Source organism: Ogataea polymorpha, assembly GCF_001664045.1.
Source record: "Ogataea polymorpha strain NCYC 495 leu1.1 chromosome Unknown OGAPOscaffold_4, whole genome shotgun sequence".
In the NCBI taxonomy this organism is placed as follows: Eukaryota; Fungi; Ascomycota; class Pichiomycetes; order Pichiales; family Pichiaceae; genus Ogataea; species Ogataea polymorpha.
This window is the reverse complement of record NW_017264701.1, coordinates 277120-301659: the sequence shown is the minus strand read 5'-3', so window position 1 is coordinate 301659 and position 24540 is coordinate 277120. Positions and strand designations below refer to the sequence as shown.

Sequence of the window (24540 nt, the reverse complement as noted above, 5' to 3'; positions counted from 1 at the left end):
TAGCATCCAATAATAATAGGATAGTTTCTTCCCTTATAGCGTAATGGTTATCGCGTTCGGCTACGAACCGGAAGGCTCCAGGTTCAAGTCCTGGTGAGGGAGAAACAATTTTTTTAAATTATTTTTGCAGCTTTGATATAGTACACTAATTTTTTTCAAGTTATACATGGATTATTTGGTCTTGGCCTCGTCGATTTCTGCCTTCACATCTGCCTTTGCAGATTCCGCCTCCTCGACCAGCTCTCGCAGTTTTTGCTTAGCCACTGTCTTGGTGTGTTTGAAAGTGGCCCCTGCAACACTCAGCATTGGACGTAGCAGGCCCATATAGTGAGCAAAATAGGCCCCTGTAGCTAGGATAATCAACAGCATAAACAGCAATGGGTTACGCAAAACAGCCATAAACTCATTCCACCCCAAAACAAGTACCAAGGCATACATCCAGAAAGGAATCGAGGTCGTATTGGCCATAACCGAACGTTTAGCTTCGATATAGATGGCATCCATCTCTTTCTTGACCCTGGCCAGTACTCCATTCTGCTGTCTTGTCGATAATAGCTCGGCAAATGTGGTCTCCTTATCATCTTCATCCATCTCTTCAGAGTCAGTTGTGGAAATATTCATTGGTGGAACAATTTCCTCATTAGTTTTAGTCAACACCATCTTGCTGAATACTGGTAGCAGACTCAGCACGTTATCTCTGGCTCTATTATACTGCTGGTCAATCTCCAGTGTATTTAGCCAAACCCTTGGGACGTCATTATCGTCGTATCTAAAAAGATCTTCAAACTTGTTTCTTAAGATACGCGAGACTGTGTCTTCTGTCACATAATCATGAGCAATGTCTTTAAACTTAGTCCAAAACAATTGCAGTAATTCAGCGTGTGTATCCTTGTTTTCTTGTTCTGTCATGCCAAGCTGAAAATCATATTGATCGTCCAAGACATATTTCGATTCTAGGCTTTGTGCGATCTGATTAAACTCGTTCAGGACTCTATCCCAGAGATCGTTTGATGGATCTCCAGTGATTTCTGTCAACTTCTCCTTAAACTGGGTTTGAAACTTTTTGGTTATTCTCGATAATAACAGGTTCTTCTCTTTGTGTCTCAATTGCTCACTGACATCACTTAGTTCTTTCTTCAGCTGTTCCAACTCGCGCGAGTGATCAAAGATACACTTGCTTGCGTCCTCACGGAATTGAGTCACAATGGCGGCAGATTGAGCTGCTAATATATCACTAAACTTTGCGTCACGTTTTTTCTTGGCAATCTGGACTTGTTCGCTGAAGTCACTTACAAGCCTCTTAATCACAGAGTTCAATCTTTGAGAATTTGTCTCCGTGAGCCTCAGATCAATCTTTTTGATTAGTTGCTCTCTGCGTTCAAGATACACGCTTTGATTGTACCTTGAAGCAGCACTATCGTATGGGGCAAGGGCCTCTGAGCGCAACTCTTTTAAAGCGTCGGCAAAGTCTTGCGAATCCTCCAGTTTAGTGAAATCAACCATTCGGTACTGCTCTTCGAAAATTTCGTATGCCTGTTGCATAATTTCATCGCACCTGAATCTTGCAACTAGTATCTGTTGTGTCGGAAGATCGAGATCCTTGTTTAACTCAATCTGCTGCCAGATTTGGTCCATATAGATGGTCCAAGCGTCTATTGGGATATTTCTGTGATACTCTTGTTTGAAAAGAGAATCAGATGCAAACTTATCACCCAGTAATCGGATGTCTTCTTCGAACCTTTCTTTCTGAAAATGCTTATGGGAGATGCTAACGAATCCAAGGTCGAAGAAATCAGTTATCTTGACACCTTCGCAATTCTCAGGTCTGCTCAAACTATCCCAAATCTTATTCAGGTCGGTCTTGAGGTTCTCTTCAAGATTATCCAATGGCGTAACACCTGTGAAGTCACGCACCACAAATAGCAACAAGCACTTTTGTCTGTTGGAATGGAAAAGACTCAAGTTGACTTCAAACACAGTCTTGAGAAGCTCCATGTTGGCACCCTGATAGAGTCCGACTTGGTGCTCCCAAATATTAACTATCAGTATCTCGGACGTAGAGAGCGCAAAGAGAGCTGACTTACGCTCAAAGTCCTTGTCATCTGCTTTCTCTCTTCCGTCCACACCCTCGACGTCAAGAACAAACACATGATTCGTATTCTCAGTGCGCCCAGACTCGGCTTTGGAAGACGCTATGTATTTTGCGTGAGATATCCAAATGCCTTTTGTGGTTTGTTGTCTTTTAGCTTCGTCCATGACCTCGAACTCAGTGCCAAAAAGACGATTCAACAAGGTTGACTTACCTGTCGATTGGGACCCGAAGACGGACACTATGTGGTAATTAAGGCCATTGTCGTCCTTTCCGTCGTAATATCGCTGAATGTACGGCAATAAATGCTCGTTGAAGGTCTTGTTCTCGTCAATGAGCTGGAGGGAAGACATGATTTAATTGTTTTTTTGAAGCGCAGGAAAATCCAAAATACACAAAGAAGCACAGCCGGTTTTACTATGGGGCAGCGTGAAGGATAAAAATAAATTGATCCGTCCTCGGCGCTCTTGAAATGGATTCTTCAGCCACGCGGCTAGATCCGCAGCTTATTGGACAGCTCAATGATCACTCCAGATGTGTAACGCTTGCAGACTTGCCGAAAGAACTACTGGATAAGATTTTAGGCTACGTTGAATCATTTGACTATATCCCTTTTCTGTTGAGTTGCAAGACCGTCTACCATAAATGTCATTTGACTTTATTTCGTCTCAAGCCAGTTAGATTGCAATACACCGGCAGCAGTTATAACTTCCGATACAATAGGAATCTTCAGACAACATGGAATTTATTGCAGCACATGTCAAATAACCCAGAAATCTACGCCCAAGTGAAGGTATTTCAGCTAAAAAACAGTGTTTCAGTGAAGGAGTCTGTGAAGCCTCCAGTGAAGTCAAGAAACGGTCACAGTCGTGGCAAACGCTTTAGCCTAAAGGTAGACTACAGCAAGATCCCCAGCTCCTTGATTTCGGTGCTACCAAATTTTGTAAATTTGAGATATATAAAAGTGGACATTGAAAACTTCACATTTTTGAGAGATCTTCTGGAAGCTCTTCCAATCACGCTGAAGGGCCTCAACATCAATATCAATGTCGCAAATCCCAGATTTAATGCCAAGGAGACACAGATGCCTGATATAAAATGCAGGGGTCTAAAGACTCTGGCGTTTCATTCTACCAGCAAGGAGCCAATGATTTACGGCAAACTGAAAAGCAGGCACGTGATGAAAGTACCCAGCAGGTACCTCATGGAAGAAAGCACGTTTTCAGATTTGATTCGGGAAAAATTCGAGCACGATGATCGAAGTATTAAGAAACAACCAAACCTCAAGTATTGTGGCGAAATGATGGCCCTATTGATCCAACAGAATGTGTCCACTTTCTACTCAATTGATATCCGGGGAATTGATGCTACGGTAATTTTCTTGAATCGATTCGTGGACTGTCAGATGAAGAATTTGCGCGTCATCAAGCTGTGCAACCTCTCAATCCCAAGACTTCGGTGGTGGCTCCCTACTTTGGAGCAAAGCAATTTGAACAAGCGACAATTCATGCCAAGCAATTCGGAGCTCTCCCTGCCTCCTATAGTGGTTGTATTTTCCAAGCTATTCACTAGTCCACCTCAGAACAGGGATGTACAATGCCGAGCAAGGTTTTTCGGTGATCCCGAGGATCGGTGGTTTAGCATGGGCGGCGAGGCTACTGAATTCTGGGAAGAGATTCACTATCAATAAAATGGTGGTCGCCATTCAAGTGTTAAGCATACGCAGCTAATTTCGAAGACGCAACATACACTCGTGGAAATTAAATTCAAGCCAGAAAAAATCCGAGCTTGCATTAATATAGTGTATAACAAATCGATGGACGCTACTCAGGGGAAATTGCAAAAATCCTTGGCACGGTTCAAGGAAAGGTATGTTGTCACTAAAACGGTTGGACTAACAGCATAGAATCTCGAATGGGTCTTACTATGAGGCTCAACAGACAATGAGGGCGATTATCAACAGACACGTCAATTCTGGAAATTATGACTCGGCTGTTGAACTGCTCTACCAAAGTTCCAAAATTCTGATGGAGTTCAAGAGATACGACGAAGCCTGTGATCTCCTTCTCTACATGATTGAAGTGTTTGAAAAGGAAAATAAATCAGTGGAAGAATTTAAAGCTCATGATCTCAGTAAGCTGATCGAACTCATCAATGTTATTCCTGACGAGGATCCAAACATCCTAAACCTCGCCAAGGAAGTTTCCAAGTTTGCTGTGAAGAAGAGTGGGTCAGAAGGTGGATTTCCAGCTCTCAGCTTTGTCATTGGTTCTAAGCTGTACTACAGCGGTTCCGTGGACCAGATAAATGCTAGCGAGCACTACCTTCTCGTCAGTGGAACGCCTGAGAGCTTGCAGATGCTTGTAGACCTAGAATTTGGTGCATACTTGCTTGACCAGCCTAATACCTTAGGCATTTATCTTGCGAGACTGGTGATTCCATACGTTACTTTCGGTAACCTGAAGCTGGCAAGAAAGTCCGTCGTTGACATAATATCAAAGCTTAAGGAGAGCGATAGAGCAGGCCTGTTTTCCTTCCAGCAGAGCGGCGATTTGCAAATTCTGGAATTGGGAACGGATACCGATCTACATGATTGTTACGGACTGGTGAATTTCCTACAATTGCTGATCGAGGTTTGCGAACGTGCCAACAGCGAAAACGCTGCAAACTTCAAGTTGCTTGTAAACAGGTACTTCCAGCTGCTGGAAAGGAACAATCTTGCTCTCAAAGTGAATGCTATTGGGGAATCGTATTTTGGCGTCTCTATCGTTCAGAAAAGTGCAAACATGTTACAGGAGATGATGTCAGGGCTTTTGGGAGGTGGCAAATAAACCTAATAAGTGTCCTTTGCAGGCTCTTTGTCGAGCAACACGTTCGAGTGTTCATCATACTCTACGTTCGTGCAGTCTTTGCGAATCCGGGACTCGCCTAGCACCTCTGCTAGCTCATACCGCTTTGCCTTGAGAAGCTCGTGCTTCGCTTCCTGATATGTGCACCACTTTCTACTCCGGTTCTCCATTTCAGGCCATTTATCACATAGCTCTTGAATCTCCATCTCATAGAAATGAAACTCGCTTCGAGGTATCTTTTCACTTTCGATCGTGGTGGGTATATTCTTAGAGTCCTTGCGATACCGTAGATCTTCAACAACCGGTAGCTTGCCAAGTATCTTCCCCACGGCCCCCGCCTCTTCCCACGTCTCGCGAGAAGCTGTTTTGCGGAAGCTGTCGATCTCATCGGACTCAATTCCACCCTTAGGCAGAATCCAGCGGTCCTTGTGTTTGGCGGAGGAGATCATCAGCACCTTTGAATGGTCGGGATTCAGAACAACACAGCCAGCAACCAAACGTGCACCGGTTTTCTTGTTGAACAGCTGGTGTTTGCGACCCTCGCGTGCCTCCACGGTCTTCTCAAATTCAGTGGCACGGTCCGCAGAATTGCACACCTCCACATCAACATAGATACTATTTTTATCGGGCATTAGCGACATTTTTGGCAAGAGTATGTTATTAAATTAACTTCAGATCACTAATATTTGGGGAACCTCAAAACTATCATTGGTCACGTGACCAAGGTCGCGTGTGACTGCTACAGTTTTTAATACAATATGGTTAGATTAACTTGTATATCCTTATCTCAAACGACGAGCCTCTCTCTCGGACTCCATCAAGCACAAGATGTCGTTTTCTCTGACTGGACCCTTGACGTTTCTGACAATGGTTCTGGAGGTGTCGTCCAAGAACTCGACTCTGACTTGGGTGACACCACCTCTAGAACCGGTTCTTCCAAGAACCTTGATGACTTTAGCAAGAGTGACTGGAGTTTTGGTGTCCTGAATGGTTAGTTCATAAGTATCAGGGAGGGGGCCAGGCGAGAACAAGAATATCGCCAAATCTGTGACGGACAATAAAAACTGGGGCTGTCGCATAGCAGTATCGGTAGACTGAAACATAACATGCTGCTGCTAGCAGTTGACCGGAGTAGAATGTATCGATCTCAGATTCCTCACTTCACGCGAGCTGCTCAGGGAAAAGCGAGACTTGGACGGGGCCGATGAACAACACTGCACCATTTTCCACCGCAGTGATGTATAATGCTGCATCTAGTGTTTTTAGTTCATACCGTCTGACCTGCTAGTCTACTCGTCGCTGCTGTTCGTTGAAGTTTCAACGACTTTCTAGGCCCTTGAAAATCGTCTCCTTGACTCCCTTGTTGGCCAAATGTTCTCCTTGGTTTTCTCTCTCGTCCAGATGAATGAGCTGCTTGTAGCCTGGCCGTCCTCTCCTGCTTAATGCTGTATCATACATACCATTTCTGTGTGATAATACGAAGATGAAAAAATCAAGTGAAAATTTTTTGAAAGTATTGAAAAAGGTCGTGCTTGGTGTAGGTAGGGTAAGTGTTTTCGTCCTCAGGATATTCTGAGGGTGGATCAACAATAATAACTCTATGTCAAAACTAGTTGTCTTTGGAGGAAGCGGATTTCTGGGTAAGCGCATCTGTCAAACTGCCGTTGAGAGGGGACTCAGTGTGGTCTCTGTGACTTCTTCTGGCTCGCGACCACGCCAATTGCTACCAGCCGAAAAGTGGCCAGATAAAGTTGAGTGGGTCAAGGGCGACATTTTCAAGCCCCACACGTACAAGGATCTGCTGTCTGATGCCAATGCAGTTGTCCATTCCATAGGAATACTTTTGGAAAACCCAAATTACAAGAAAGTGGTGCAATCAAATGACGACATCCTCGGAGAAATCTTGTCATTCTTCAAAACAGCAAATCCAATGAAAAAGTCGGTCTTCAACACTTATGACAAGGTGAATCATGAGAGTGCAATTGTGCTTGCAGAGACTCTGCTAGAGGTCAACAAGTCCAAGCCTGCTTTCGCGTACGTTTCAGCAGATCGTGGATTTCCTGGCGTGCCGTCCGGCTACATTGAGTCAAAACGGAAAACGGAATATGAGCTCTACCAGATGCAACCCGCACTTAGACCAATCTTGCTGCGCCCCGGGTTCATGTATGACGAACAAGCAAGTGGCGATAGCCGCACCAAACTTAAAGATCTGCTTCTTGCTGCGGAGCGCGCAAACGAGACTGTCCTCGGCCATGTTTTAGACGGGGTGATAAGACCGCCTGTCAGTACCCAGACAGTGGCCAAATGGTGCCTTGACCGCATACAGGACCCTGAATTCCGCGGCCCTGTTCTTCTGGATGAAATGAGCCGCCAGTCTGGTGCACGGGTGTGATAAAAAAAAGGATATGTCAACTGTTTTCAGATGATATGTAGTCTTTACGTGAGAAATGACCGATGGCGAGCCCATTTATTCGATTCGTCCGTCTTACTCCGCTTCGGATCCGGAGCAGGAGCATCTTCTGTCTGATACACGCGGGTCTGTGATTTCCTTGCCGTCTCCGAGCGGAGGTTTCATCGTTACTCCCAAAAGGCAATTGAGCAGGAGACCTAAGTCGTTCTCGGCCGCCTCCGAAGAAACAATAATGCCATTTCCAGCCATGAGCATCAACAATCCACTGAGTCACGACCGCCGACTGAGCTCTTTGCTGAATCTCGACCAATTATACGAAAGACTGGACGCAATGCGTCATATGCGCTCTATTAAACTGATTGGAGCGGTACCCGAACCGATCCAATGGCTAAATTACTACAAACACAAGGATGAACTGAAGAAATTGAAGAACAAGCAAACCGTGAAGTTCTACTCAGCGCAAAACGAAATGATCGAACGGTACACCGCTGTCGACAAGTTGTTGGAATCAGGGATTCATATCTCGATGCTGGACGGCTACAATACGAGCAACGCAGAGGACGGCTTACAGTTTACGAATCCACCGGCAAATATAGACCTGGAAGGCGGCAGAATGATAGGTTTCGACAGCGAAGAGAATGTTGCAATTATCGATTTAGCAATAAAAGTGAATTTTGCCATTAACGTTGTTCTGCTTGTTTCCAAGGTTGTGGTTGTGTATTTCACGAAGTCTGTTTCGATCATTGCTTCTCTGGTCGACTCGGCACTGGATTTTCTGTCCACGCTTGTCATATTTTTCTCAAATAAGTACGCCTCTTCTCAATCTGCACGGTTTCCTATTGGGAGGAAACGGCTCGAACCATTAGGAGTGCTTGTGCTGTCTGTGATCATCATTATCTCGTTTGTGCAGGTTCTACAGGAGGCTGTGAACCGGCTTATTTGGGGCCATCACGAGATTGTGAAACTGAATGCCATGTCTATCGAAATAATGGCTCTAACAATTACAGCGAAAATCATTTGCTTTTGCTGGTGCCGAAACATATCCAACTCGTCTGTTCAGGCCCTTGCGGAAGATTCCCGAACAGATGTGGTTTTCAACTTTTTTTCTATATTATTCCCGTTTCTTGGAGTTGTGGTTGGAGCGTGGTGGGCTGACTCACTCGGTGCACTTTTGCTGTCTCTGTACGTGATTATCCAATGGTGTTTGATAGCTTTGGAACACATCAATAACCTCACGGGAGCAAACGCATCAAAAGAGGACTATCAAGAAATTCTGTATCTGGTTACCCGATTTAGCGAAAACATTACCAAAGTTAGAGAGTATCGAGCATACCACGTCGGGGATCTGGTCAATGTCGAAGTTGACATCGTAATTGGTAATACCTCGCTAACAATGCGCGACTGTCATGACCTGGCTGAGTCGCTACAATATGCGATCGAGACACTACCGGTTGTGGAACGCGCTTTTGTGCATATCGATTACCGTGTGAGAAATTTCAAAGGCCATTTGAACTGAAAACAAAAAAATATTTCTAGAATAATGCAATTGACGCGTATGCGTCAATTGTTCTGTTTATCCAAAGCTTGGCAAAAAAACAGAAAGAGGGCGAAGCGATGTACAAGCGAAGTGGCTTAAAACACGTCGGTTATCGGCTTTAGTAGTCAACACCAGAACTGTTGTGGTTTTGTATGACTACGTTGAGAAGTTAGTAACCACATTGTATCTTGTAAAGTTAAGATCGGGGAGATCGACGATCCTTATGTTTAGGGGTGCCCGTTTTAATTGAAGCTGTGCAATTTTTTTTTAGGTCCGAATCTTGTATGCAGGTTGACGCAGAAATTCCGACACAGTGCTTTCAGGCCAGTGACACACAAAATTCGAAGGAGTTTTTTGATTTGTAACAAAAATTAACTTTCCGGTGATGAGAACCAGCAGGCTCGCACTGTTGCTGACGCTGACGCTGGGTGTCCTTGCGGATGTCACCACCACTTCCTCTTCATCATCCTCCACCACGATTGCCGTTGCAAATGCTGCAACAACCGCTACCACCGGAACCGATACGACATCAGCAGAAAATGCAACAACGCCTACTACAACTTCATCTACGACTTCCAGTTCATCATCCACGCCAACAGCTGCCGCAGCAACCACTACTGGCATCACCCCAGTGACTACAACCACGGCAGCAACCACTCCAACTACATCTTCTTCACTAGAGACAACCACTTCGACGACCGCACCAGCCACAACAGAGGCAGCCACCAGCGACACCGCAACCGTTACACCTACAACGTCCTTGACCTCTGAGACTGGAACTGACACCGAGAGTACGTCTTCCACCAGTGTCTCTCCAACGATTATCTGGGTCACCATCACCGAAAATAACTCGGTGGCTACCGTCTCTACAACCTATTCACAGAAATTTTCATCCATGTTCTCCACCACAGCCACCCCGTCGTCGGGAGTAGTGGGACTCGGTTCGCTTACTTTGAAAGGTACGGTCGGGACCCTTCGCACGTACAAGACTGTCACAGTTTCCACTTCGTGAGCATCGAATCGCATGGCATTATGTGGCGCATTAAAAAGCATATACGTAACTAAAAATAAATTCAAGACAGTATTTTTCTGTATGTCTGCGCGAAATATACCAAGCCAAGAGCAGACTGTGCAGGATCCAGCCCCTCAGTGCCGACTCATAGTCAGTACGGACAACTCAGGCTCGTTGGTGCGTGACCACTTGGCAAACGAACGAGGCCTTCTGGCGTACATGAGAACCGCACTGAACTATTTTACTGTCTCAATAAGTGCCATTCAGCTGTTTAAACGATCAATTATTGAGCAATTAATTAGTCCTACTCCCAACTATGGCCGGCTTGCAAAAGATCAGAATTTCTACGAGACTCTTGCGAGACCTTGGACCGTGATTATGTCTTGCTTGGGGGTAATATTCATTGTCACCAATGTGGGAAGGTTTGTGGTGAATTCTAATCACTTGACCTACTATAATCGCTTTGGAATTGACGGCACAGTAATTCCCTTAGTGTTTCTCATAATGATAGGTCTCGATGTTTATCTGATCTACAAAATAGCTTCGCTAGATTTTTCCGCTTAATCACATTATTTAATTTAATTTATTTCATATTTTGATGCCATACACTGTCTTAAGTCCATCTGGTGCCGTAGCCAGAGACCATCTATCCAATGAGCGCACAATGCTTGCGTATTTGCGGACCTCAATGAGCTTTTTATCACTTGGAGTCGGAGTGGTCCGACTTGCCAAGTACGCAATTATCGACCCGTTAAAGCCTTTGAATCTTGAAAAGTACCCAGAAATGCTGCGCCACGACTACTACATAGCCACAACATATGCAAGGCCTCTGGGAGCTTTGAGTTTGGCGGCTGCTCTTTTGACGCTTGCCTTTGGCATAACTCGATATTGCATTATGTTCAATCGGATTGTTCACTCAGAGAGATTCCAAAACGGTGCGATACCAGCTTTTGTCATTTCTCTCTTCGTTGTACCGGTAAGTCTTATCAACCGTGGCTGTGCAAATTTTATTGCGTAATTTACTAACATCTTAGATATTCTCCATAGTGATCATATTCGTTGCCAAATTATAGCCATGGGTCACCCCTTGAACTTCCAATTGCTAAATAGAGCAACTCAATTTGGATCCTGTCTTCTAGAGAATAAAGGCCAGGTCGCCCGCGACCATCTGGCCTCGGAACGCACTTTCCTTGCTTGGCTCCGAACGTCGCTTACCTTCGCAAGCTTGGGAGTGTATGTGACACAGCTGCTGGCCATAGGAGCGGACGAGACTTCTGTCTCTTCTACGACAAGGCTTGGAAAGGCTCTAGGGTTGTGTTTTATAGTTATGGCGATAGTCTCAGTGCTTATCGGGTGCGTGCGCTTTTTTATCGCCCAATCGATGCTTCGCAATGGAAAGTTCTCTGTCGCGCATTTTGAACCATACTTCGTATACGGCGTGACAGGTCTGCTGTCGGTTGCTTTGTTTGTAGTGCTAATGAGATAGCGGATACGGAATATACTATGTGTCACGTGATGTTAGGTAAGGGCTTTGCACAAATTTTTATTCTTTTTCTGAATGGCGAAGTGTTTTTTTAGTTAACCTAATTATTGCAAAATGGTAGGTAGCAACATGCTCTCAAACGACTAACTGTGTCAGGGAAAAGTCCACGGATCGCTTGCACGTGCCGGTAAGGTTAAGTCTCAAACTCCAAAGGTCGAGAAGACCGAGAAGCCAAAGAAGCCAAAGGGAAGAGCATATAAGAGACTGTTGTACACCAAGAGATTTGTCAACGTTGCCAACACCCCAGGTGGAAAGAGAAGAATGAACCCAGGTCCATCCTCCAAATAAGTCCAGTGAGGTTCATAGCTATTGGTATTAATGAATTTGATACATATTTACAGGTATCCTAGCAGCCTGAGGCAATAATCAACGAGAATACCGAGCCAGAAAGTGTGCCCAGTTTTGATGTTCTCTCGGAACCAGAACCCGCAGCTTTTGGGGTCATCCAGGTCCACCAGCTGAGTCATTCTCAAGAGCCGGTATGCTCCGTATGCTGCTCCTAAATAAAACCCAGGTCCCATTCCGGCAAGGTATCCGCTCAGCGTGTAGCATCCCATCTGGGCGGCTGTGAGGCCATGGAAGATGGTCTTGGATTTATCGCCCCACGCCAGTGCTGTGGATTTGATGCCGGCCTGGGCGTCGAATTTTTTGTCTTGGTGCGCGTAGATGGTGTCGTAGTGCATACACCAGAAGAATCCACTCAAGTAGAGAGGAATCATCACTGGCCAGTTCCACACTCCCATGGCCGGGAAGCCAAGTAGCGCTCCCCAATTGAAGCACAGACTAAGTACCACTTGCGGGTAATAGGTGACCCGCTTGAACAGCGGGTAAGTGCCCACGAGAGCCAGCGACGATGCTCCGAGCAGGAAACAGTCCATTGGCAGTTGTAGAAGGACCACGAGTCCCACACCCATTTGTGCAGCCAAAAACACCAACGCTTGCTTCACGCTGACGCGTCCGGACGTGATTGGTCGTTCCATAGTCCTGGCGACTTTGTTGTCGAGGTTTCTATCGAGCAGGTCGTTGATGGTGCAGCCTGCCCCACGCATCACGAAAGCGCCGACACCGAAAACCGACATCATATAAACGGTGGATGCCAAAGGCGCCGACGACATGTATGCAGCCATTGTGATTGCCCACAGACAAGGGCTCAGGAGTAGCTTGGTGCCGATAGGTTTTTCGATCCGCATTAGCTCCATGTACGGGATGATTTTTGGAGGGAATTTAGTCAGATATCCCAGCCCGGCAAGACGCTCTTCTTTGGCTCTTGCAAGATCCTCGGCAGAAAAAGTTGACTGGAAACGAACAAGCGGCGCGAGCCTGCTGACTCTCCAACAAAACGCTGGTCTCAATAGACGGGTGCTGGGTATAAACAGTTGCATTGGAGAAAATTAATTCAGGCAGTGCGCCAAAAAGAGCTAGCAGGGAGGGAGGAAAAAGCGAGCTTTTTATGACCTGGATCAGGGTAAACCAGCTAATAGTAGGCAACCGAGCAACAGGTGCCAGCGTAGCTCTTCTCAAAGCAGATCCTACTAAACTCTCGAGCCGTTCAGATGACCCCGGTCAAGACCCTGGCTCGTTTGACCGGCGCACGACCAAGCTAGAATTTGAAAAACCAAACAAAAAATGTATCACATACATCATGGACCAACAGATTTTGCAGGCTGTGGACATTGCATCGAGTGCCACAGCGGACGTCCAGCTGAAGCAGCAGGCGCTAGAGTATATCACACAGATCAAAGACTCTCCGGATGGATGGCAGCACTGTGTGAATCTCCTGAGCTCCAACGCCCAGCTTTCTCCCAACGTCAAGTTTTTTGTTTTCCAGGTACTCGATTCTAGACTTCCGTTCATGAACAGCTCTCAAAAGCTGGCCGTCAAGGACTTTCTGTTCAACTATTTGAAGAATTTGCTCGACAAGAATGTGGTGGAGCCGGTTTTTTTAAGAAATGCCCTTTCCAAAACCTTTGGGCTACTTTTCGTCCATGCCACACTTTCCTGCTACCAGACGCTCATCAAGGACCTCCTCTCGCCAGTCCAGGCGGGAGGGAATTTTAATGAACTGGCAACAGACTACTATCTACGGACTCTGCTCGTGATCCACCAAGAGATCGGAGATCAAATGATTGCTCGCGAACCGGAACATCACGAAAGAAACAATTTGCTCAAGGATGCGATCAGAGCCAATGACATGACACTGATGACGGAGTCATGGAAAAGCATTTTGAAACACTTTTCAAGTACAAACACGGCACTGAAGAGAGATATATTGAACAACACCATTCAGTGTATTGGTGAATATGTCTCCTGGATCGAGATCAACCTTATTCTCGATGAAGAGTATTTGGGATTGCTGTACCAGTTTCTTGCTAGCCCCGATGACCAACAGAAAATCACGACTGCAGGGTGCTTCAATGAGATTTTGCACAAAAAGATGGCGCCGATGAAGAAGCTGGAGCTCATTAATTTTCTCAATCTTACCGGTATCCTGAATCAAATGGACCTCAAATCCAAAGAGGCAGATTTTGATGTGAATGTGGCATTTTCCAAGCTGGTAGAGAACCTAGGATCAGAGCTAGTCAACGTGCTCGACACCAGCTCCAACGAGGAACTGGCAAATACAGAGTTCAAAAACTTAACCATTAAAAAAATTATCGATGTTTTCCCGCTCATTTTTGAATACCTCGATAACGACTACGACGATGTCGCGCTTGAGGTGTTCCCCTTCATCGGCAACTTTTTGCTTTTCCTGAAAAAGAACATCACTAATGAACAGGTTGACTTTTCCTACCTATCCAGCAGTGAAATTCTCACAACGCTGCTGAAAAAAATCATCATGAGAAAGAAGTTCGACGAGGAAGATGATGGCTCCGAGGAAGAGTCGATCGAGCAGTTCCAAGAGGTGAGGAACAAGCTGAACTCTTTCCACGATTCCATTGTCATTCTAAATGAAACATTAGCATTAGACGTCATGATTAACTGCATTAATGAGTCGCTTTTCAACTCCAATTCGGACTGGCGCACCATAGAACTTGGAATGTATGAATTGAGTCACTTTAGCGAAATTCTACGAAACAACGTCATGAATCTACCCAAGACCATGATCAACAATTCCCGGCCATATTTCGTTTTTAACGAAATGCTTTGTAAGGTGATCGATGGCTCAACCACGTTTCTAGTCAATCACTCGCTGATCCAATTGTTGTTCTTCGAACTTGTTCTGAAACACTATACTTTCTTCACAAATAATAATATTCAGGTCGATGGAGTAAACAAAGACGAGATTTTGCTGAAGGTGCTCAAGATTTTTGTTTTCAACTTCGGAGTATTCAGCGAAAACGACAAAGTGAAGTACCGCTCATGGTATTTGTTTTATAGATTCATCAAACTAACGAAGCCACCTGTGGACGACTTCATCCTCGAAGAGCTAATCAAAAGCTTGCTTCCGCTTTTGAGCTTTGACTTCGAGGTCACCAGCCAGGCTAAACTCTCGGAGGACATTGATCTCAGTCTCATTGATACAAACGGCAGCTTTGATCACCAACTCTACTTGTTTGAATCCATTGGTTTGCTGCTTTCGCTGATCAAAAAGTCTGACAAACGTGTTTCCATGTTTGAATCCGTGCTCCAGCCATTATTTTCAAATTTGGAAAAATGCATCAACAGCATGTCTCAACTGAGTCTCGGCCTGGTAGTCCAAGTTCACCACTCACTTGTATCGGTCGGTACTATTTTGAAAGGTTTTGAAAGTTTGAATGTTGCCGAGTTTGATGAAAAGTTTGTTGCATTGTTACAGCAGATCTCTCAGGTGGTGCTCATTACTTTGGAAAATTTCCTTGCATTCAACATTGTCAGAGAGGCCTCCGAATTCTGCGTTGTGAGGCTGTTTATTCTTTTCATCAAAACTCCATCAGATGCTCTGGAGCAGTTGCTTTCCAAATTTATCTCTGTTATTATGATCAATTTCGACAAGCTCAAATTACAGGAGATCAACAATTTCTTGAACTTCATTGGCCAGGTCATGCACCACTGTGGCAAGTCCCAACAGATATACATAATGTTGAACTCGCTGCTTACGCCGTTGGTTGCCAAGGTCATATCCCGTATAGAAACGGACTCATCTGCTGCGCAGGACGACTTTATGAAGAGAGACATTTTAGACACGCAGAAATGTTTTATTTCGCTCTTGGTCTCGATGAATAGTGACCACGTGAGCTCTTTGTGGCTGACAAACGAAAACAAAGGCACTCTAGTCAACATCATCAATCTGATGTTCAACTACATTTACAACTACCAAAACAACGATCTTTCGTTGGTTAAGGTGGCTATCACGTGTATCAACTCGCTAATTCTAGGCGTTGGTCTGGGAAAGGTTGTGGATCCAGAGGATGTGTTCAAGAACGACGCCAATGTGTTCGAAGAGGCCAGGCAACTGCTAGTGACAAACGCATTGTTATTGGCCTGTGAAATGAGTTTCAAGATGAAAAGAGAACTTTTGAACGATGCCCAGTACCGCAACAGTATTCTTTTGGAGGTCGTTCGCACTTTGAAGGCCGTCTGTTATGCCGGATGCGAGATCCCTGATCTACAATCAACTAAGAAAAATAAAGCCATCAAATTCAATGAGGAGATGGTGGAACAGCTCCGGGCCTTGCTGATATCCAATATGGGATTCCCCTCCGATCTTGCGCAGGATTTTGTTGAGAAGCTAGTCCAAATTAGCGACAGACAGTTTCTCAAATATCTGATCCAGTTGATCGAGAAGATGTAATTGTATATAACACCGCCGTTGTGGCTAGTAAAAAATCTGTGGCACAAAAAGTTAGATAAGGATATGTGTGGGGGCTATAAATTAAAGTGTGCAAAAAAAAAGTTGCCCAAAAAGCAGCCCGCAAACAAACAACCTAAAAGATCTATATCGATATGAACCAGCTCGAGCAAGTAGAGCAGGCGGTTCCGAGATCTTCGTCTCATCCATCTCCACCTGCACCGCCGGCTCCTCAGATAAGAGCTGGTGCCAAGAGAGCGAATAGTGTTTCATTAGAGGACAAAGAGAAATTCCGGTCTCGGATCAACAGCCTATTCAAAGGGAGTTTCAATGAGGGCGACGATTATTTTAAAAAAAGCCGCTCAAATTCATTGTATAGACCGATGAGATCAGCCGACCTTGGATCCGTGTTTGAACCGGACTCTCTTTATTTTGTCAACCATCGAACGCTTACAACTGCTAAAGAATGCACGCTTATCAGTACAGAAGAACTTTGCCAATTTTTAGTCAGGCACTATACCGCAGAGCTTCCAGAAACAGAAAGAATGTTTCCGTGGTTACATGGAGTTCATAAGAATAACGCGGTCCAGCTTAGATTTCTCTCAAGTTTAACCAATCAGATTGACTCTGATCTACAGATAGGGGTCCCTTCTAACGTTCGCGGCCTCATGCCAGTGCGTTCTGCGAGCACCAGTGCTGAGGCCAATCGCTGTGATGACATACTTGCCGAAACAACAGGACAAATCAAAGGAACCGTTTCGCCGCATGACATGCTTGTTTCCGTTTTTAGTGTTCGCAACGTGGAATTATACTTGCTTTCGATCCTACCGGAAGACATTCTCAGTTCATTTCCTATTGATATGCTGGTGAAAGATTGTGTAAGCACTCAACTTTTGCCGCTGTTCAAAGATATGGATCCTCAAGTTGGCGTTTCCCTCCGAAACTTCCATATTCAGGTTTCCAAAATGAGCAATATATCAGACTTGGTCGTCTACTGCTTCAACGATGATCATGAACGCTCCGTTCGTTTGTCCAAGAAAGAAGATAGTTGGAATGGCAAATGCAAGTGCGCGTCCCTGGCAAGACTACTGCATATTGCCCAACTAATGTATGCGTCGGACCACCCAGAGCTCGCTCAACCAGGTCAACGGAAGCTTTACAACACTTTTGTTCTCGATGATGTCAAACTTAATATGCTAGAAGCTGCGAATCTGCTGTCAATACCCTTGTTAAACCCTGATGCGTCTTCGAAAGCAACAGGGGACCTTTGTTCTGAATACGATATCGAGGTATTCAATAATTGGGACTCGAATTACCTTTACCGTGAAAAGCTCGAAATCTCAAAGATGTCTTCAGCAACGGAGGTACTTGACAATGTCTGGTTTGGAAACACAACAGATTTCGAATGTCTGCATATCCAATTAAACTCGGGTAAAAAACCTGCCTCTGTTGATTTAAAATCGTCGAATTTCCCATTGCACTGCGATCCTTCGAATACTGTTGTCATCTTGAAGAAAAATGACCTTGCTCAGAGGCCAATCAGGGAGGTCGACGCCAAGCTGATAACTTTTCCAAGAGCGCATTGGAAGTTATTTGTGCATTGCATTGATGGTGCGAGGTTTCCAACTCCGATGGAATTGCGAACTGTTATTTCGAGCATTGGCTATTTGCAACAGATATACCTCGAGTTTCCTCCATCAGGTTCTGTGGAGATCGCTGATTTGTCGGAGGAAGATATATTATGCATAGTCAACGTGTGCAAATTGCTTTGCTTCCAATGCACAAAAGACTTTCCCGGTCTTCTATACTGCTCCGACGGCTACACGGAGACGTCGCTACTCGGACTTTGCTTCATCATGTACTCTCAAAAGATTGGAATTGATGAAGCAATCATTCGTCTGCACATGCAGTATGGTCGGCCTTTTTTCATATTCAAGTCCGATTATTTGCTGTTACAAAAGCTTGAACCAATAATACTGAAGTTTGCACAGCACAAGGGCGATAAATTAACTCTTGAGGATGACAGAGGCGTCGTGAAATCATTCTTGTTAGCTCCTAAACATGTCAGGCACAAGGCCACGTTGGACATGTCTTTCAATTCTGTGTTGCACACGGCTACAGGTCAGCACGTTGTACATCTTCGTGAGCAACAAAAAAGACGTGCTAAAGATCTTGATTCTGACACGGAATCAACTTCTAGTTTATCTTCCGCTGGTACTGATTTAGAGGTGTCAGGAGTATGTGAGTCAGTGGCAGGTTCTATTCCTTCAAGGGTGCTTCCACATCTTTATTTGGGGTCATTGAGTCACGCATCCAGCCTCCGACTGTTGAAGGAGCTTGGTATCAACTATGTTGTGAGTGTTGGAGAGCATGTGCCTTGGTTAGACGATTTGGAGTACGCTACGGGCACGACTGAGAGTGGGTGTGAGATTTTTAAGATATGTTCAGATCAAAAAGTCGACGGAAGCGATTGTGGTGTCGAAGAAGTGATGAGGATTAATAATATCAACGACGATGGCATTGGCACTCTAACAACCACCATTAATGATGCTCTTGACTTCATTGACAAGTGTTACGAAAGTAATGGAAAGGTCCTGGTTCATTGTCAAGTTGGTGTCTCGCGCTCGGCCACTGTTTGCATTGCAGAGGTCATGAAGAGAATAAATGTGAGTCTTCCTCGGGCATACCTCTATGTGCGTGTGCGCAGGCTGAACGTGATAATCCAGCCTAATTTGAAACTGATGTACGAACTATTCAAATGGGAGGAGCTGTTTATGCGGTCAAAGCTGAAAAAGCGACAGTTCAGCGTTTCTTCTCAATCGTCGAACGGCCAATCTAACAACTCGACGTTCTCCACGAATCACAGCGGCAGATCGTCTTTTTCGAATAGTGTGGGGTCGGTGAGTTCCACCTTCATTTCATCCTCTGCGCGAGATAAGCCTAGGTTCTCCCTAGCTGGCTACGAAACGGCGATATCCGAAGAGGCAGACGAGTTTGACATCCGACACCTCGATCTTGGGCCAGAGGATGTTATAAGCAACACTCCTGGCTTCATACGTGAGGTGGACTGGTACATTTTTTGCAGAGAGATTTTTAATTTGAACCGGGCTTACATTAAGCCTGGTAAATAGGCGTCGCATATACGAGTCGATCGTCGGCAATATAAATTCTAGCGAGTGAAAAAATACTGCTACTTTTTTATTCACCACTATGAGATCCACCAACGTCTTGCATTTCCAGGAGACGCAGTCGGTTTTGCTGCGTCGCCCATGGAAGACGTACAGAGATGGCACGCTTTTCTACGGCATGACGAAGACAGGAAACAAGAGGGTTCCTCTGACCACAAAGCAAGGGAACAAAAACTTCTACAAGGGTACCAGATCGTCGGGTATAGGACGTCTGAACAAGTGGGGAACATATAACATTGACTACCAACGTGTGCGTACTTTTGTGGCACCCCCTAATCTCACCGACTTTAGTTTGAAGCCGCTGGTGTCATCAAACGCAGTCATTCCAAAGAATACCTTTGATGGCTACTCGAGCGTTACAGATGGTAGGTTCTTGTTTGATAAGGTGAAGGAGTATATTGAGACCGGTGAGGTGAAACATCCGCGCACAGAGGACTATATCGAGAGAGCGTAAATGTACATATATAAAGATTGATTAACTGATCGTAACGGCATCTTCTGGTTTGTCCTCGTCTTTCTTGAGCACAAAAGGTAGGGTCTGCTGCTTTGGCTGGGCTGGCTGCGGCGTCGAAACTCCAGAGTCATCGTCTATAGTGTCATCTTCGTTTGACTTTGTCTCCAACACTACTTTGTGTTCCTTCACAAGCTGCTGTAGAGGAACAGTCTTCGGCACCAGGTCCTTCATGAACAGCAGGCTATCGTTGCTGTGGACCACCTCATAAAAGTCGGAGTATGCGATTTTTTTGCGCTTCTGTGATTTGGCATGGAATGAGGCCTGTTCTACTAGATTCATGATGAAAAGTTCTGTTGCAGCTCCCAGTAGATAATTGGCTGACTCTGTTGATGAAACGTGCTCAGGATCAAGCTTGACGAGTTTCTTGATCCTGGAAATTGGTAAGCTTAACGAGCTTTCTGACGGTTCTTCCTCCATTGCGACGCGAAATTTAACTTAAAAAAAATATTCAGTTTCCATCTTCGCGATCATCATGTCAGACCAAAAGGAGAGAATGCCTTGGGTCGAGAAATAGTAAGTCAGTTTGCAACGCGTTTCTGATCACTAACAGCCAGTCGGCCCAAAACGCTGGACGAAATTACCTCGCAAAGCCATGCTGTTCAGGTTCTCAAGCGGAACTTGCAAACGGCCAATCTTCCTCACATGCTGTTCTACGGTCCCCCAGGAACTGGAAAGACATCTACGATTTTGGCAATGGCCAAAGAACTTTACGGCCCGCATCTTTTCAAGAGCAGAGTGCTCGAACTAAACGCTTCTGACGAACGTGGGATATCGATTGTCAGAGATAAAATCAAGAACTTTGCGAGGCTGTCGATCTCCAATCCCTCTAAAGAGGACCTAGAAAAGTACCCATGTCCTCCATATAAACTGCTCATTCTCGACGAAGCCGATTCGATGACATCGGATGCGCAAAGCGCGCTCAGAAGAACCATGGAGACATACTCAGGAATCACACGTTTTTGCTTGATTTGCAACTACATCACCCGTATAATAGACCCGCTTGCCTCGCGGTGTTCCAAGTTTAGATTCAAGATGCTGGATGAGGAGAATTCCATTAAAAGACTGCAATATATTTGCAATGAGGAAAATGTGACTGCTAGCACTCCCGTGCTCAAGGAAATTCTAAGAATCAGTGACGGGGACTTAAGAAAGGCCATCAATTTCCTCCAGAGTGTGCACAAGATGCTGATGCCTGCCGAGGATGAAATGGCTGACGACGTGACCGAAGACCAGATCAGAGACGTTTTTGGCTACCTGCCGAAAGATCAGCTCATGGAGCTAATCAGACTCGCAGAGAAGAAAGACATGGACCGTATATTTGAGTTTGTTACCGATTACATTTCCAAAGAAGGGTACAATGCCACTTTAATAATCAGCTCTCTGCATGATGTGCTGCTTCTGGGAGACGACAGTGGCATTTCGCTGAGCCTGGACGGAAAACAAAAAAACAGCATCTCGAGAATTCTCTTTGAGACGGACGCCAGACTTAGTCACGGATGTGATGAGACATTACAAATTCTCGATTGTGTACTACGAATCTCTACAGTTTTGTGAGCTAATGCAAACCATTACTTTTTTTCTGAAAATGGTAAAAAGAGCCCTGGAGGCAAGAACGGAGCAGGTCCGGGAGCCGGAGCCTTGGACAACAGAGAGTTGAAAAACATGTCAGCGTTCGAAGATGGAGGATGGCCCATAAGAGGCATGGCTCCCATTGGTGGGAGCGGTCCCATAGGCCCCATAGGCCCCATGGCAGCTGTTGGGGCCAGTCCTGGCGGCATAGCCACCTGGCGCATTTCCTGCGGCATTGGTTGCGCTTGTGGCACCTGCTGTCCGGAATTTTGAAGTAACGATAGCAGCTTCGATTCATCTTTGGTCTGGCTCTGTTGGGGCTGTTTGTTTGTTTGTTCAGGACCAAAAAAGCTTGAGAATCTGGACGAGCCCGAACTCGACGTGGTGAGAGCGTCTGGCTTCACGGAAGGATCCTGATTTGGTTCATGGAAGTCGGACTCAGGCCTGTTCGCTGGCTTTTGAGCAATTTGGCTCAACGGGTCAGCTGCCACCGCGCTCTCGGCCTTTTGTGCCTTCAAATACTCGTATTGGCTGGCATCCTCCTCAGGAACGGGCTCGCCATTCCTTCTGAAGGTTTCTATCCGCATCTTGAGTCTCCATAGCTCAAAATCGTGGATAGAGTTTCCTGTGATTGCATCTGATTTGAGTACCCATTCTGGTGGCTCCTCTGGCTCTTTGGCTGTCCTTCTTGTGTCCTTCTTTCTGTCTTTTCTACCACGCTGGTTTGGGTATTTGTGGTTGTTGTGATTAACATAAGCGGTACGTTTCGGCTGGTCCAAAAGGAAAAACTCGTGCTGGTTACTTGGCAGGTTCAAATGGGAAACATCTGCACACAGAGGCGATTCCTTCAACGACACTAGGAATTCCAGAGAGTAGACGTACTGCTTGGTAGAACGCTGTGTGGCATCCTTTGAAGACGTATCCTCGTTAGCACGAGCAGGAACCTCCTTGGCTTCCTGCCGCTGCTGTTTTTCCTTTTCAGCCTCCGCCGCAGCGTCAGCGAGCATCTTGGTGATCAAATTGCCATCCGACATTTAGCAACTCGAGCAGCTTCTACCCAGATGCGAGAACAAAAGTGGTATCTATAATGCAAGGCTCGCAATGTAACCAAATTACGGTGTTGGTGCTTGTCTATCGCCCTTTTTTCGCCTCCAATAGTTAGTTTCCCTTACTTATCTACGGTCTGAAAAATTTTTAGGTGTACACACCATACTCCATCCCAACAAGAATTTGTTTGTTGCCATACACTCCACGCCAGGAGACCGGAGTTGTCCATTCGGCAGGCTGATTTATATGTAGCACACGTAGGAGCTGTGAAGCCAGTTGCTTGGAATCGTTCGAGTTGTCGCCCTCGTACACAAAGATCGACAAAAATACAGCGTCGATCGACGCAGAAGGTGTGCTTGCGAGCTTCAATGACCCTTTGACCTCGGGGCCTAGGCTGGACGTTTCCTCAATTTGATCCTCCAATGCATCTATAATCAGTTTTCCCATGCCATCGAGTTCCGATCTCTCGGAGATCACGCCTATGCTGTTATCAGAAATCTTGAACGTCTCAAAAGTTTTGGCAATATCGTTGGCCCAGAGTAGAAACAAATGGTCCACGTTTTTGTCCTCACGAAGGCCAGCATCGTTGCTCTGTAAAATCACCACTTTTCCGAATTGTGCCATACGCACGAATGGGATTAGCAATTCCTTTAGAAACTTGGTTGTCAGACCTGGCAAGATTGGAGATCTTTGCTGCAAAATGGTCAACCGGTGTTGTTCACTGTAGTAGATTTCCAAACCCGACGTTATTCCTTGTTTGGGATCATTCACATAGTCCACAGGTGATGCAAACGGGTATAAATAGATATCATCGAGTCTCGCCACCAGCTTCGCAGGCAACGTATGTATTAACAAATCGCATGCCAATTGAGGTGTATTCCCTATTGATACAACGGGTAATATGAGCTGAGAGCCTTCGAGCTGCTTGAGCACCTTTAAAGGATCCTGACCATGAATTGGGTGGAAAGACATTAATCTGATTGTAAAATAACAAAAGGCGACGCGACGATCCGTAGATTTCGGGATTTCAGAAAAAAAAAATCTTAAAAAAATCCTTGATTCAGGCCAGCAGTTCAAATGACCGAAATTTGGGACGGAGAAGACGAAAATGCAAGTCTTGAGACTCTTAGAGATGTTTTAGTCAATAGAAGTGGTGACGTGAAGTTGGCTCTTCGATTTCGCGCGCTCTTCTTCTTAAAATCTGTGGGAGCAGAGTTTGCAGAAAAGCCAGAAGAAGCACAGAAGGCTCTAGAATATATCGCCGAGAGTTTCAAAGATGAGTCTGAGCTACTTAAGCATGAGGTTGCTTATGTGCTAGGCCAGACGAAAAACATGAAAGCCGCTCCGATTCTCAGAGAAGTGCTAGCAGACACCCATCAGCAATGCATGGTGAGACATGAAGCAGCTGAAGCTTTGGGGGCCCTTGGGGACGGCGACTCTTTGGACTTGCTTTCAAAATACTATAATGATCCTAATGAAATGCTCGAGATTAGGCAAACCTGTGAGCTGGCTATCGATCGTATCAAGTGGGTAAAGAGCGAAAAGGCCAAAACTGAAAATCTGCAGACCTCGCTGTACGAGTCTATCGACCCTGCTCCACCATTACCGGTTGACAACGAGGAGAATGACAAGGTGGAAAAGCTACAGCAAATCTTAAATGATCAAAGACGGTCTTTATTCGAAAGATACAGAGCGATGTTTAGGCTTAGGGACATCGGCACCGACGAAGCATGCCTTGCCCTAGCCACTGGATTCGATGATGACTCGGCGCTGTTTAAGCACGAGATTGCTTATGTGTTTGGCCAGCTGTGCAACCCTGTCAGTGTTCCTGCCCTCATTAAAGTTGTTGGAAACAAAGCAGAAGCCGGGATGGTGCGACATGAGGCTGCAGAGGCGTTGGGATCTATTGCAACCGAGGATGTTCTTCCCATCTTGAAAGGTTTTTTGAACGACAAGGACGATGTCGTGCGCGAGAGTGCTATTGTGGCCCTCGATATGTACGAGGCTGAGTAAT

General features: G+C 45.5%; 18 protein-coding genes and 1 non-coding gene across 19 annotated transcripts; 12 read left to right on the top strand and 7 right to left on the bottom strand.

Annotated features, from left to right (window-relative positions):
- Positions 1–29: 29 nt before the first annotated feature.
- On the top strand, positions 30–102 carry OGAPODRAFT_t49. Its single transcript has one exon. It is a non-coding gene; the product is annotated as a tRNA-Arg (tRNA).
- Positions 103–149: 47 nt separating this feature from the next.
- On the bottom strand, positions 150–2449 carry OGAPODRAFT_16464 (uncharacterized protein). Its single transcript, XM_018354445.1, has one exon. It carries the CDS (start codon positions 2440–2442, stop codon positions 172–174), a length of 2271 nt encoding a protein of 756 aa, XP_018210493.1. The 5' UTR covers positions 2443–2449; the 3' UTR covers positions 150–171.
- A 112-nt stretch (positions 2450–2561) lies between these two features.
- OGAPODRAFT_13029 (uncharacterized protein) lies at positions 2562–3779 on the top strand (the record flags this gene model as incomplete). The annotated part of the gene is made up of 1 exon (XM_018353347.1): positions 2562–3779. The coding sequence occupies one exon, from the start codon at positions 2562–2564 to the stop codon at positions 3777–3779; it is 1218 nt and encodes a 405-aa protein (XP_018210492.1).
- Positions 3780–3905: 126 nt separating this feature from the next.
- On the top strand, positions 3906–5562 carry OGAPODRAFT_76506 (uncharacterized protein; the record flags this gene model as incomplete). The annotated part of the gene is made up of 2 exons (XM_018356186.1): positions 3906–3958; positions 3996–5562. The coding sequence occupies 2 exons, from the start codon at positions 3906–3908 to the stop codon at positions 4918–4920; spliced, it is 978 nt and encodes a 325-aa protein (XP_018210491.1). The 3' UTR covers positions 4921–5562.
- On the bottom strand, positions 4923–5570 carry OGAPODRAFT_49477 (uncharacterized protein; the record flags this gene model as incomplete). The annotated part of the gene is made up of 1 exon (XM_018355631.1): positions 4923–5570. The coding sequence occupies one exon, from the start codon at positions 5568–5570 to the stop codon at positions 4923–4925; it is 648 nt and encodes a 215-aa protein (XP_018210490.1).
- A 118-nt stretch (positions 5571–5688) lies between these two features.
- On the bottom strand, positions 5689–6316 carry OGAPODRAFT_16462 (uncharacterized protein). The gene has a single exon (XM_018354444.1). The coding sequence runs from the start codon at positions 6039–6041 to the stop codon at positions 5721–5723; it is 321 nt and encodes a 106-aa protein (XP_018210489.1). The 5' UTR covers positions 6042–6316; the 3' UTR covers positions 5689–5720.
- A 222-nt stretch (positions 6317–6538) lies between these two features.
- Positions 6539–7330, top strand: OGAPODRAFT_8342 (uncharacterized protein; the record flags this gene model as incomplete). The annotated part of the gene is made up of 1 exon (XM_018356698.1): positions 6539–7330. The coding sequence occupies one exon, from the start codon at positions 6539–6541 to the stop codon at positions 7328–7330; it is 792 nt and encodes a 263-aa protein (XP_018210488.1).
- On the top strand, positions 6563–9138 carry OGAPODRAFT_16461 (uncharacterized protein). Its single transcript, XM_018354443.1, has one exon. It carries the CDS (start codon positions 7386–7388, stop codon positions 8862–8864), a length of 1479 nt encoding a protein of 492 aa, XP_018210487.1. The 5' UTR covers positions 6563–7385; the 3' UTR covers positions 8865–9138.
- A 132-nt stretch (positions 9139–9270) lies between these two features.
- On the top strand, positions 9271–9963 carry OGAPODRAFT_93999 (uncharacterized protein; the record flags this gene model as incomplete). Its single annotated transcript, XM_018357446.1, has 1 exon — positions 9271–9963. The coding sequence occupies one exon, from the start codon at positions 9271–9273 to the stop codon at positions 9895–9897; it is 627 nt and encodes a 208-aa protein (XP_018210486.1). The 3' UTR covers positions 9898–9963.
- Positions 9964–10000: 37 nt separating this feature from the next.
- On the top strand, positions 10001–12790 carry OGAPODRAFT_93998 (uncharacterized protein). The gene is made up of 3 exons (XM_018357445.1): positions 10001–10832; positions 11037–11353; positions 11537–12790. The coding sequence occupies exons 1-3, from the start codon at positions 10496–10498 to the stop codon at positions 11726–11728; spliced, it is 846 nt and encodes a 281-aa protein (XP_018210485.1). The 5' UTR covers positions 10001–10495; the 3' UTR covers positions 11729–12790.
- On the bottom strand, positions 11548–12791 carry OGAPODRAFT_16458 (uncharacterized protein). Its single transcript, XM_018354442.1, has one exon. The coding sequence runs from the start codon at positions 12565–12567 to the stop codon at positions 11776–11778; it is 792 nt and encodes a 263-aa protein (XP_018210484.1). The 5' UTR covers positions 12568–12791; the 3' UTR covers positions 11548–11775.
- A 350-nt stretch (positions 12792–13141) lies between these two features.
- OGAPODRAFT_16457 (uncharacterized protein) lies at positions 13142–16253 on the top strand. Its single transcript, XM_018354441.1, has one exon. It carries the CDS (start codon positions 14277–14279, stop codon positions 16209–16211), a length of 1935 nt encoding a protein of 644 aa, XP_018210483.1. The 5' UTR covers positions 13142–14276; the 3' UTR covers positions 16212–16253.
- Positions 16254–16359: 106 nt separating this feature from the next.
- On the top strand, positions 16360–19385 carry OGAPODRAFT_76500 (uncharacterized protein). The gene has a single exon (XM_018356185.1). The coding sequence runs from the start codon at positions 16364–16366 to the stop codon at positions 19337–19339; it is 2976 nt and encodes a 991-aa protein (XP_018210482.1). The 5' UTR covers positions 16360–16363; the 3' UTR covers positions 19340–19385.
- A 33-nt stretch (positions 19386–19418) lies between these two features.
- On the top strand, positions 19419–20307 carry OGAPODRAFT_76499 (uncharacterized protein; the record flags this gene model as incomplete). The annotated part of the gene is made up of 1 exon (XM_018356184.1): positions 19419–20307. One exon carries the CDS (start codon positions 19419–19421, stop codon positions 19848–19850), a length of 432 nt encoding a protein of 143 aa, XP_018210481.1. The 3' UTR covers positions 19851–20307.
- Positions 19434–20327, bottom strand: OGAPODRAFT_93993 (uncharacterized protein; the record flags this gene model as incomplete). The annotated part of the gene is made up of 1 exon (XM_018357444.1): positions 19434–20327. One exon carries the CDS (start codon positions 20325–20327, stop codon positions 19872–19874), a length of 456 nt encoding a protein of 151 aa, XP_018210480.1. The 3' UTR covers positions 19434–19871.
- A 73-nt stretch (positions 20328–20400) lies between these two features.
- OGAPODRAFT_87962 (uncharacterized protein) lies at positions 20401–21470 on the top strand (the record flags this gene model as incomplete). Its single annotated transcript, XM_018356880.1, has 2 exons — positions 20401–20423; positions 20465–21470. The coding sequence occupies 2 exons, from the start codon at positions 20404–20406 to the stop codon at positions 21462–21464; spliced, it is 1020 nt and encodes a 339-aa protein (XP_018210479.1). The 3' UTR covers positions 21465–21470.
- Positions 21471–21478: 8 nt separating this feature from the next.
- OGAPODRAFT_76497 (uncharacterized protein) lies at positions 21479–23484 on the bottom strand (the record flags this gene model as incomplete). Its single annotated transcript, XM_018356183.1, has 1 exon — positions 21479–23484. The coding sequence occupies exon 1, from the start codon at positions 22511–22513 to the stop codon at positions 21479–21481; it is 1035 nt and encodes a 344-aa protein (XP_018210478.1). The 5' UTR covers positions 22514–23484.
- OGAPODRAFT_8331 (uncharacterized protein) lies at positions 22674–23498 on the bottom strand (the record flags this gene model as incomplete). The annotated part of the gene is made up of 1 exon (XM_018356690.1): positions 22674–23498. The coding sequence occupies one exon, from the start codon at positions 23496–23498 to the stop codon at positions 22674–22676; it is 825 nt and encodes a 274-aa protein (XP_018210477.1).
- Positions 23499–23603: 105 nt separating this feature from the next.
- OGAPODRAFT_49192 (uncharacterized protein) lies at positions 23604–24539 on the top strand (the record flags this gene model as incomplete). Its single annotated transcript, XM_018355617.1, has 1 exon — positions 23604–24539. One exon carries the CDS (start codon positions 23604–23606, stop codon positions 24537–24539), a length of 936 nt encoding a protein of 311 aa, XP_018210476.1.
- Between the last annotated feature and the right edge of the window lies 1 nt (position 24540).

Excerpts from the sequence above, each read along its gene's own strand:
- OGAPODRAFT_16464 (XM_018354445.1), bottom strand. The coding sequence starts at position 2,442 with ATGTCTTCCCTCCAGCTCATTGACGAGAACAAGACCTTCAACGAGCAT.
- OGAPODRAFT_16462 (XM_018354444.1), bottom strand. The coding sequence starts at position 6,041 with ATGTTTCAGTCTACCGATACTGCTATGCGACAGCCCCAGTTTTTATTG.
- OGAPODRAFT_16461 (XM_018354443.1), top strand. The coding sequence starts at position 7,386 with ATGACCGATGGCGAGCCCATTTATTCGATTCGTCCGTCTTACTCCGCT.
- OGAPODRAFT_93998 (XM_018357445.1), top strand. The coding sequence starts at position 10,496 with ATGCCATACACTGTCTTAAGTCCATCTGGTGCCGTAGCCAGAGACCAT. Across the intron at positions 10,833-11,036 it reads CTCAGAGAGATTCCAAAACG|AGAATAAAGGCCAGGTCGCC; the intron begins GTGCGATACCAG and ends CCTGTCTTCTAG. Across the intron at positions 11,354-11,536 it reads GCGTGACAGGTCTGCTGTCG|GGAAAAGTCCACGGATCGCT; the intron begins GTTGCTTTGTTT and ends TAACTGTGTCAG.
- OGAPODRAFT_16458 (XM_018354442.1), bottom strand. The coding sequence starts at position 12,567 with ATGGCTGCATACATGTCGTCGGCGCCTTTGGCATCCACCGTTTATATG.
- OGAPODRAFT_16457 (XM_018354441.1), top strand. The coding sequence starts at position 14,277 with ATGAGAAAGAAGTTCGACGAGGAAGATGATGGCTCCGAGGAAGAGTCG.
- OGAPODRAFT_76500 (XM_018356185.1), top strand. The coding sequence starts at position 16,364 with ATGAACCAGCTCGAGCAAGTAGAGCAGGCGGTTCCGAGATCTTCGTCT.